This window comes from Chinchilla lanigera, unplaced genomic scaffold (assembly GCF_000276665.1).
Source record: "Chinchilla lanigera isolate Chin_1 unplaced genomic scaffold, ChiLan1.0 scaffold00018, whole genome shotgun sequence".
Lineage (NCBI taxonomy): Eukaryota > Metazoa > Chordata > Mammalia > Rodentia > Chinchillidae > Chinchilla > Chinchilla lanigera.
Window position 1 is genome coordinate 17,635,114 of NW_004955419.1, and position 10,513 is coordinate 17,645,626.

Here is a 10,513-nt window from a genome sequence, read left to right on the forward strand (position 1 = left end):
TTACCCTCAAGCCCTGGCCAGGCTCCTTGCCTCACCCACCTGGGAAGCACCCTAAGGCATCGCCCTGAATCCTGAATCCCCTCTGTCCAGCACACCTGTTCTGCCTCCTCCACGACCCACCTCTGTGCCTTTTCTCTTGTTTCAGTACGCATATACCTGCCACCAAATTTGAGAGTGGCTGGAGGAAATACCATACCAAGTCTACCTCAGTGCCGCATGCTCAATCAAGGTTACTTGTTGACTAAGTGAGAAAGAAAGCAAATTTTTCAAGCCGGGCATGGTGGCACAAGCCTGTAATCCCAGCACTTGGGAGGCTGAGACAGGAGGATCGTTGCAAATTTGAGGCCAGCCTGGGCTATAAAGTGAGCTCAACACCAGCCTGAACTGCATAATGAGACCTTGTCTCAGACAAAAAACAAACAAACAAACAAAAAAATGAGAGCAAGTTTTTCACCATCAAGCCTTCTCAGTTGGGTCAGTGACCATCCCATCAAAACCCCATCTGGTCTGTATTCCCAGGGTAATGTTCTTCCCCCAGCAAGAGCCCAGCCTGCAGCATATTCCTTCTGTCTGCACAAGCACATTTTGTCCAAAGCTACTTCACCAGTCAGCTTTCCCTTGCTGAGCTCCCTTTGCAAAGCCACTGGATAACTTGCAACTAGAAGGGAACAGTCCCTGCTCAGCCCTTGAATTCCCAGAGAGGCAGCATTCTGAGCTCTTGGGGCAGCATCTGCCGTGGTTGCATGTCAGCAGCCAGTTGCCAGTCGCCCACTGACCAGCTGCGCTGACCATCGCCCTCTCCTCCCTGCAGAGCCAGGCCTGTCTCATCTCCACCACCTGCACAGCTGCGTTTTCTTCCCATTTCATATCCACCTGGCTGTGTTCATAGCTGCCCAGTGCAACTCTGGTTCCGCCGCCATTCCTATCCACATGACCTGACACAGGTCAGGGCATTCTCTGAGCCTGTTCTCTCACACGCATAACAGAACACCCACCCCAGGGAGTTGTTTCAAGCCCACGATAAAATAATATCCATGGAAAGGGCCCTCCGGTGCTTAACATATACTACTTTGAAAATACTGAGCTTTAGTAATTCCCCCTCCCCCAACCCACACCAGCAGCGGCTGTGTGGAAGATGAGTTTCCAAATGCACAGCTGTGCTCAAGATTACGCAGTTGGTTAGTAGAACTGATCAACCAGAACTGAAACTCAGTACCCCCACAAACTTCTTGTTTTTTCACTACCACCCCCATGCTTTTGGATCCAAAGACCTAATATCTATTGATCAGAGGTCAAGAAGGAGTCCAGTTCCTGTCAAATTCACTGAAGAATAGAGATACTCTAAGAGTGCAAGCCTTTTTTAGGTCTGCCTGGTGCTAGTTGACCACTTCAGGCATATCTTGCCCGGTATCCTGTGGGTCAGAGCCTGGGCAGCCTGCAGGGCAGAAGGTTTTGCCTGCTGCGCAGGTGAGGGGAGACAGACGGATAGCTACAGACTGGCATGTGTTTGTAGGCTGTGCCTCCAGTCCTACAGACGGCAGCTGCTCCTTGCCCAAGAAGGTTGGGAAGTGGCTCCTAACCAAGATAATGACATTCTCTGTTTCCAAGTAAATTCTCAACTCCAGCTTCCCAGCAGCATCCTTTAATTTCAGATTTCCACTGTGATATTTGAAAATAAGGCTGGAAAAGCTGTTTCCAGACAAATTCCATGTGTCTGTTGGTTGTACCACCTTTCCACTGTAAACAAGTATAATTTTTACTAAAGATGGTCTAACTTTAGGCTGGAGGGAATGTTTTTCTTTTCCAGTCAGGCTTGGTGGCACATGGCAGCGGTCCTAACCGAGGCAAGAAGATTGCTTGACTCTAGGAATCTGAGGCCAGCCTAGACCACATAAAGACATCCCCCACTTTAAAAAACTGTAGAGGCAGAATTTGACTGGTGGAGGAACTGTGATGGGGTGGGCAGCTTAGCCTTGCATTTGGCTTGGAAGCCAGAGCCAGGAGCCACAGCGGTCTGTGGAAGAAGCTGTAGGGCTTGTAAGGGGATAGAACCCTGGAAGGGCAGCGGCATCAGCCACTGTGTCAGAAAAGCCACAGCCATAGTAGGAGACACTGTGATGTGCTGCAGGACAAACACTTGGCTGTGTCACAGCACCTTGTGACCTTGGCAAAATCACATACATCCCCCAGGTTCCTAGGCTACTCTGCAAGGAGTCTTGGCTCCAAGGAGAATTACCTATGAAAGCGTTGGAGGGAAATGTTAGGGTATTTATTTCAGCTTAGGAATTTTCTGATTCGGATTTTTGGGGAATTTCTGACCGTCCTTAGTCAGGTTGATGTAGAACCCATGATAACAGCAGGCCACCTCTGACCTGAACACCAAGCAGAGCTCAGCACAGCACATCCTCTGCAGCCTGTCAGTGTGCGTGAGGCAGGTGTGGCAGGTGTGGTCTCCATCTTCCGAGTGAAAGGAGAAGCTGACTTGTGTGAAGTCCTGTGTCTGACGCATGGAGGAGGAGTCCCGTGGACACCCAAGTGTGCACTCCTGACTGCTGTGCCTGAGAGGCTGGGAGGAGCGGGAGGGATGCGATCAGAGAGCAGAGGGGAGGGGACTTGGCTTGTCCTGAGAGAGTGGGAGAGTGGATGGAGTTGTTCAGAAGCCAGGCCTGCGCCTGAGGCCCCTTCTGTTCTGTCAAATGAATCCTGGAGAGGAAGAGAAGGAATCTCTTGTCTTCCTCCTGCAGGCTGCGGCCCAGGGCGGTTTGGCCCCTGGCAGGCTGAAGAGGATAGAAGTTCCTGTTTGCCCCAACCCAGAATAAGTCCAAGCACATGGGCATTACCCGAGTTCTCTCCTCCTATCAGCTCTTGCTGGGTATACCTGGCCGGACCCCTGACCAGCCTGCCTGTCCATGGTTAACTGCCCTGGTGCACCCCCATGGAGGGGGCTCACACGCTCCATGGTTTCTTACAGACCAAGTGTCATCAGTACTGGCCCAATCCCCCTGATGTTATGGACCACGGCATCTTTCACATTCAGTGTCAGTCAGAAGACTGTACCATCGCCTATGTGTCCCGAGAAATGCGAGTCACAAACACTGAGGTAAGCAGTGACCTGAGGGGGAACAGTACAGAAACAGGTAGAAAACCAGCACCACTGTGGTCCTGGGGGTGGGTGTTGGGGACCCATCCCAGTCTGCTCTGTTTGCACCTGATGAGGATGCCAGTAAATGTGCAGAACTGCCTGTCAGGGAGCCCGGCCACTGTGCATGACCACAGCATTCACAGCGGGGCGAGGGAGTTGGTAGACAGATAATGAATAAACAATGGGGAAGCCCTGCAAAGGGAGGACATTCTGACACGAGCTACAACATGGAGGAACCTTGAGGACATTCTGCTAAGTGAAACAAGTCAGTCACAGAAGAACAATGCTTAGGGTCCCACTGATGTGAAGTAGCTGGAATATCAAATTCTTACAGACAGAAAAGAAAATGGTAGCTGCCGGGGCTTCAGGGAGGAGGGAGAATGGGGAGGTACCGTATAATGGGTACAGAGTTTGGGTGATAAAGTTCTGGAGATAGTGGTGAGGAGTACACCATTGTGAATACCCATAATGCCCCTGAAACTTACGTTTTTAAATGGTTAAATGGTAAACATCATGTATCTCACCACAGTCAGTCACTATAAAAGGGGCAGCGTTTGCGGCCCACGTGACAAGTACCGTAGGAGCACCAGGAAGACATCACCGTGCCAGAGGTCGGGAATGCCGTCCCGCCAGAGGTGGCCTGAGGTGTGAGGAGGACAGAGGGAAGAACAGGCCATAGCAGAGCTATGCGCAGCGGAGAGAGAGCACACTGGGGACGGGGCCACCTGGCAGACAGGGTGGGGCGGGGCCCACCATCTGGATTGACTCACCCAGCCCACTCCATCTTCTGCAGACCGGGGAGGAGCACACAGTGACACATCTACAGTACGTGGCGTGGCCTGACCATGGCGTGCCTGATGATTCCTCAGACTTTCTGGAATTTGTGAACTCTGTGAGGTCCCTGCGGGTGGATGGGGAGCCAGTCTTAGTTCACTGCAGGTGTGTGCTATGATTTGTCCTACCGTGCTTTATTTTTAATACATACACCCCTTGGGAAAGGCCTGGAGGTAATTAGTAGACACCTAACCCACCCTCAGTCCCATAAAATCATGTGCTTTTACAAAGCTCTATTTTATTTTATTTTATTTTACTTTATTTTCATAACAATTTCTAAAGATTTGGAATTTTCTGAAATAAACATTTGAGGATAGCCCAGAGCTGAAGAGGAATGTCTTACCCACATGTTTCCCGCTCTTCTTAAGTCTGCTGACCTGCACACCAGATGTGAATAAGAAAGGGAGGAGGGTTTGGGTGTAATGGTGGCTGGATTTCTCTCCATTGGTCATTAATCCCCCAGCCTCAGGGTTGAGGATGGGCTTTTTCTGCGGGTCTGAGACCACCCAGACTGTGTGCCTTGTATTATTTTGTTATGTTTAGCTTTATTTTGTTAGGTTTTGTTTTGTTTTTGTGGTACTGGAGATTGAACCCAGCGCCTTCACACTGAACTACGTTTCTCTTTTTTTTTTTTTTTTTTTTTTTTTTAAGTTCAACATAGGTTCTGGCTTAGTTGCCCAGGCTGGGCTCGAACCTGCAGTCCTCCTGTCTTAGCCTCCCAGAGGGCTGAGATTACAGGAAGACACCACCACACCTGACTGCTTTGTATTCTTGAAGACCAAGCCTCCTTCTGAGTAAATGCAGCCACCAGGGGTTCAGCTGGAAAATGTAGCATTGCTGCTTGGGCAGATCACAACACTCTGCTTCTCTCCCCTTTCCAGCGCTGGAATAGGTCGAACTGGGGTGTTGGTCACTATGGAAACAGCCATGTGCTTAATTGAAAGAAATCTGCCAGTTTGTCCATTGGATATTGTCCGAAAAATGCGAGACCAGCGCGCCATGATGATACAGACATCAGTGAGTAGAAATCCAGTAATTAAAATAGCAGCAGTGGTCAGCACTTCCTGAGTTCTTGCACTGAGCCAGGCTTGAGGGAAGACTCTGTAGGTCAAGAGACGGGGGCTTAGAGGACTGAGTTCCTCATCCAAGGTCTCAGAGCTTGTCAGGTGATCCACAGCTCCAGAGTCCACACCCATCTGACTGCTAAGTCTTACTGCCCGGGACATCTGCCTTGACATTTGTCCATCAGAGTAAAGCAGGGCCACTGAGGCTTTTGCCCCGGTTCTTCCCTGCTTCTCCTCCAGTGGGCTGTTGCCCTCCTGCTTTGTGCCTGGGTGCTTGGCACTGCAGGTGTACTCAAGAGGATATCTCTGGGGTCTACCCCACAATTTCAAAAGCCTCCATGCGGTATAGAAAGAGCATGATTCAGGCTCTTCCATGTATTGAGTGATTTTTGAATAATCCCTTAACCTCTCTCCAAGCCTGTTTCCCCATCTGCAGAATGTGGGAGACCATCCCACATTCATTCAGCAGATAACTGTGCAAGTAGAAGAGACCCAAGTGCGTACCTAGTAGGAGGACTGGATTAGTCTGTTACAGATCTCAGCAGCAGTTGGGGAAGTTCAGGTTGTCTGAGAACACACTGCAGGTGCCTGAAGCAGGCTCTGCAAAGTCCAGGAAAGCTTTCTGGACAAGCGGCCTCTGGCGCACAATTCCTAATGTTGGTGAGAAGGAGTTAGCAAAGAAAGGAAGAGGAACCCAGCGTCCCAGCCAGCTGTGTCCTCACAGGCTTGTGACTCTGAGTCCTTGTAGCTTTATATTCATAACCAGGAAATCTGACTAAGAGGCAAAAAACCAGCTTCTGTATTTAAGACCATTCTCTTCCCTGTTTTATGGTATGAAGACCTCATTCGTGGTTAAAAAGGAAGAGTCCATCACCTGGGGAGATTTTCCTAGCTGGGAAATTTCATCTGAATGCTCTTGTTTTTCTCTTGTTCACTTTTGTAAGATACCATTCTCAGATGTTTGTTAATAATACAGTCAGGCCAGGGATATAGCTCAGCGGCACAAGCGCCTGCTTGGCAAGCGCAGGGTCCTGAGTTCAATTCCTGGTACAAAGTAATAATAATAATAATAACAACAACAACAACAATACAGTCAGACCTCTGTATCTATGGCTTCCACACCCAAGGACTTAACTAATCACAGATAAAAATTACAGTAACAGCTTGGTTCACAAGCGCTTCTGTTTGCAAACAGTTCAGTTTGCAAACTCTGCATCAAGGGACAAACAGACCACAGCCATCTTCCCCAAACACAGAAATAGCTATCTTCCCCCAAAACATAAAACAAATTCAGGTCATAAACCAATGTACCACTGTATTAGAAAAACTTGTGTCTGTACAGACCATGTTCAGACTGTCTCCATGTCCTTATTCTGTAAACGATACGATACAACTGTTTACATCATGTTGGCATTATAAGTGTCTGGAGATCATTTTAGACATACAGAAGAATATGTAAGAGACTTGAGTGGGACACACAGGCTTGGGTGTTCCAGGACAAAACCATGGGACTCTGCCTGCACTTCTCAGAATGGAACACGCTCATCAGGGCTTCTGTTCTTCTGTTTACATGAGGAGCCACACTTCAGGGACCTTTGCTCCTTCCCCATCTTCCCCCAGATGGCCACTCCGTCCCCACCCCATTTCTATAACCCTCTCCCCATGTCTGTTTGGGGAAGCCCACCCCACGTAGGAGTTATGAGGCCACAAGTTCATAGATGCTCAGCCTCCGCTCTTCCCTGGCACCCGCCTGGAGTTGGCACTCAGGAAACAGCTCGTGCATGTGTCATGGTCCTGGGGCCCTTGGACTTGACAGCTGTCTCTCCTTTTTCAGAGCCAGTACAAGTTTGTGTGTGAAGCGATTCTTCGTGTGTTTGAAGAAGGCATGGTCCAGATGCTGGATCCCAGTTAGGACAACTGTGAAGCGTTCATTCCTTGTCCCCAAGGGCACCCTTCTGAAGAGAGGGGGACATGCCTTCCTCCGGAGGCCACAGGAGGAACCGGGAGCTGTGGGAAGGGAATGAGCAGATTTGAACCCAGGCACTTTAAGTTTCTGTAGAAAAGGTATTGTGTACATAGGTATAGATACGCATGCAACTATGGCTTCCTTTAAGCCCAGAGAAAGAAGCACAAGGGGATTTCAGTGTGGGACCTGTCCCACTGCCTTCCTTCCTACACATTACCGTCCCGTGTCAACGTCTTGGGGCACCTGGGAGGGTTCTTCTGCAGCGCCGCACACGTCCCAGAAGCCAGGTGATGGGCTGTGTGCAGTTGCTCAGGTATTGTATTGTGTGCAGGGTGCTGAGGGCTGTGTGTCCTGTGCTCCCAAGTGGAGCAGAGCAGCACAGGGCACCAGGAATCAGGCTGAAGGATGAGCAGTGCCTCTGCTGTGCCCACTCCTCCTGCATCTCTGTCCTGCCCCGGTTAGTACTCGGTTCCTGAGGCTGCGTCCAGAGCAGCTCATTCTCCCCAGCGCTGCCCCTCTGTTCACACGCAGCGAATGATGCTTGCCCAGGCCAATTCCAGCCGGGACTCTGGTGTGATCCCGTCTTAGCTCCAGAAGCAGGTGTGTCTCTTGCCTCGCTTGCCTCTTACTGTACACTCAGACTCCAGGCCTGGATCCCTGACTACTGAATCTGCTACATGGATTGCTGCTACTTCATGCTGTCACACTCAAGACAGGAGGGTTTTCCCGAGTGGGAGGGGATGATAGCATTGAGAATCTTTGGCCCTTCTGAGAAAAGACCTGCTAGTAAGTGACCATGGGAAACCCTGCTTCTCAAGGGTTCCCTGGGGGTATGTACGTGTGTGTGAGTGTGCGTGTGTGTGTGCCCTCCACAGGTGAGTGTTTCTCAGGATTCCTAACTTGATTCAAATTACCCTTGAGTTTATAGAAGACATGATTCTCTGTACAGAAGAACAGATGTGTGCATTCACCCTCAGTTACAATGGTCTCCATTTCATTTCAGAGGAGAGTATCAAACTGTCTGAACGGAAACACAATTCGATGTTAATTTATTCTAAGTACCCTGAGATTTTGATTGTCCTAAAGAATTCTGCTTTTGTGAATACTATGTTAAATTTTTTTTAAAATTTGTGACAGGATTGTAGCAAAATATTATTTAAGGAAAATAAATTACATAAACATTTTAATGTGGTATTTTTAAAGAGCAGTTTTTGTGTCTGCAGGAAAGGAAGCTAAGCCAGTTTGTTAATGGTATTTACAGAACACTTTCATGTTATAGCCTACAGAGATGAAACCATTTTAATATTAGGAAACTCTGGACCAATTGAATCATTTCCTGGTTGCAGGAGTGATAAGGACCCCCAGACAGAGCCAGGTTTCTAAAGGTTCTTTATCTACAGATCCAGCATATTTACTTGCACACTGCCTATCTTTTCCCTGTGCATATTTTACTGCTAAATGGCCTGGGTAGGAGGCAGTTCCCAGTGTATAACTCTAAGCTGTGTGACAAGAAAGTAATAGAAAGTCTAGCACTGAGGGCTGGGAGATCGGGTTCCTGCTCCCCCTCGGCACTAACTAGCACTCACCTCAGGCACCGAGGAGCTGTGCCTCCATTTCCCTTGTCTATGAAATCAGAAAAACAGTACCTAGCTATTCTGATTGAACATGGAAACGGGGTAAGATCATGCTATGAATGTGAGTTTTCATCAGTTGGAGTATAAACTGACACTGCTGTTGGATCAGTTACTTGGAAAAGCTAATTTCTCTGTGATTAGCCCCAAAACACATCAAACAGAAGTGGGGTCGAGTAAGGTATATGAGAGAAAAATGTTCTTGTAGAAGGGTGGAGCAGAAGTACAAAGAATGTTACACTAGACCTTTGTTCAGTCTGGACCCAGAAAGAAGTGCTCTCAGCAAAGTACCAAAAAGAAAAAAGGGGGAGGGGTGCTGACATAAATTTAAATGCCATCAGGATGTTTAGCAAATTTAGCCATTCAATAAAAGTGTATCACCACCTTATGTGTAAAAGCTTGAGAAGTCTAAATGTCTTTCAAGATGATGTTTTATTATTTTTTAAACAAACTCGTGTGGCTGCAGAAATGCTGTCATTATGGTGATGTACATTTCTAAAAAGCTTGCGGAAAGTTCAGCCAACCTTTTCTGCCACCGTGCAGACCAGCAATTCAGACCCTGCAGACGTTGCCAGGAAGAAAATCTATGAAATCCTGGGAGGAACAAGACAAGAAAATTATCTAAAGGAGCAAAATATACAAGTAAACACTGTATATATTACCAGTAAAAATCCACAGCCCCTTCTTTTATGAATGTCTGCAGTTCTTAAGAAGCCCCTTCCTGAGTGAAACACCATATCAGAGTCAGGGTAAATATTTTGCCTGGGAAATTTGGCTGGGTGTGAATGGAGAGGACATTTCTGGTGCCTTCAGAAGATCTAATTAGACACACTGATGTGCAGACTTAACTGGGATGAGAGGGCCCCACTGGTGTCACTCTTTAGCACCTATGCTCCCTGTTTTGACTTAGCAAAGAAAAAGATTCAGCTCAGTTTGGTTGGGCTAAGGAGATGGGGTAGTTGAATCCCAAATTGGTACCTGTCTTGCGTTTCTTGCTGCAGCAATTCATACTTAAATATGCTCTGAGATTAGTGTAGATGCTATTGCTGCTCTGTTGTTGGTTGGCCTGTTTTTGTCCCTCAGAAATTATTATCTAGGGCAGCAATAAGCAGCAAAGAGGCTTCTGCAAAAAGCAGGACTTGTCCAGATCTGGACTTAGCAAGATGCATTGCCCTTGGTTTCGTTTTATGTATAAGGAGATGATTACACAGGAGGAGCTCAAGATCTGCCATTCTGGGGGTCTGATACTCCAGAGAAGCAAAAAACCCTTCATCACATCGGCACAGCTGCCAGAGACAGATGTACCTCGTATCTGTGACTCTTCCCTGCAAGGTTGTCCCTCAGACCTCGGCACTGTTGGATGGGAAAACAAGGATCGCCGCCCTCTGACTTCTGCCTGTCAACCCGGCTAAAAGCAGTGTCAGTAAAGGTGACATCAGCCTGGGAAGCCAAGCCCCTCAGGTGCCAGACTGAGCCCGCCGTCTTAAGAGCTCGCGCACTGTTCGGAGCAACCAAAGGATTGTGTTAAGCCATGTTGTTTTGAAAAGTATCTTAATTAATCAGCAATATTTTTTCCTGTAAATTTGGAATGTTTTTCATTCTGACCTGTCCTGTCAGTGACTACTGAAAAACAATTTAATCAATATAAAAACACTCAAGCTATGCAACACTCTTGTCGTCTGTTGACATTTTTTATTCCTATGAATGTCAGATTTCTGCAGATGTTTTCTTGTTTCGTTTGGGTTTTTTGTTTTTCCTAACATCACGTCTTTTGGAGGAGCGTGCTCTGCCCATCTCACCTTCCCTCGAGTTAGGGGCGTGGCCTCCCTCACACGCTACCTGTCTCTGCCTTCCCCTGGGGCGGCAGATTCTAGAT

At 48.0% G+C, this 10,513-nt stretch overlaps 1 protein-coding gene across 1 annotated transcript in view; it reads left to right on the forward strand.

Annotated features, from left to right (window-relative positions):
• The window catches only part of Ptpn3 (protein tyrosine phosphatase, non-receptor type 3), a gene marked incomplete at its 5' end in the record, with an annotated part of 84,757 nt that extends 74,450 nt beyond the window's left edge, over positions 1–10,307 (forward strand). The window contains 4 exon segments of the mRNA XM_013513248.1: positions 2,972–3,100; positions 3,936–4,081; positions 4,858–4,993; positions 6,875–10,307. Of these exon segments, the coding sequence (XP_013368702.1) occupies positions 2,972–3,100; positions 3,936–4,081; positions 4,858–4,993; positions 6,875–6,952 (489 nt within the window). The 3' untranslated portion in view covers positions 6,953–10,307.
• Between the last annotated feature and the right edge of the window lie 206 nt (positions 10,308–10,513).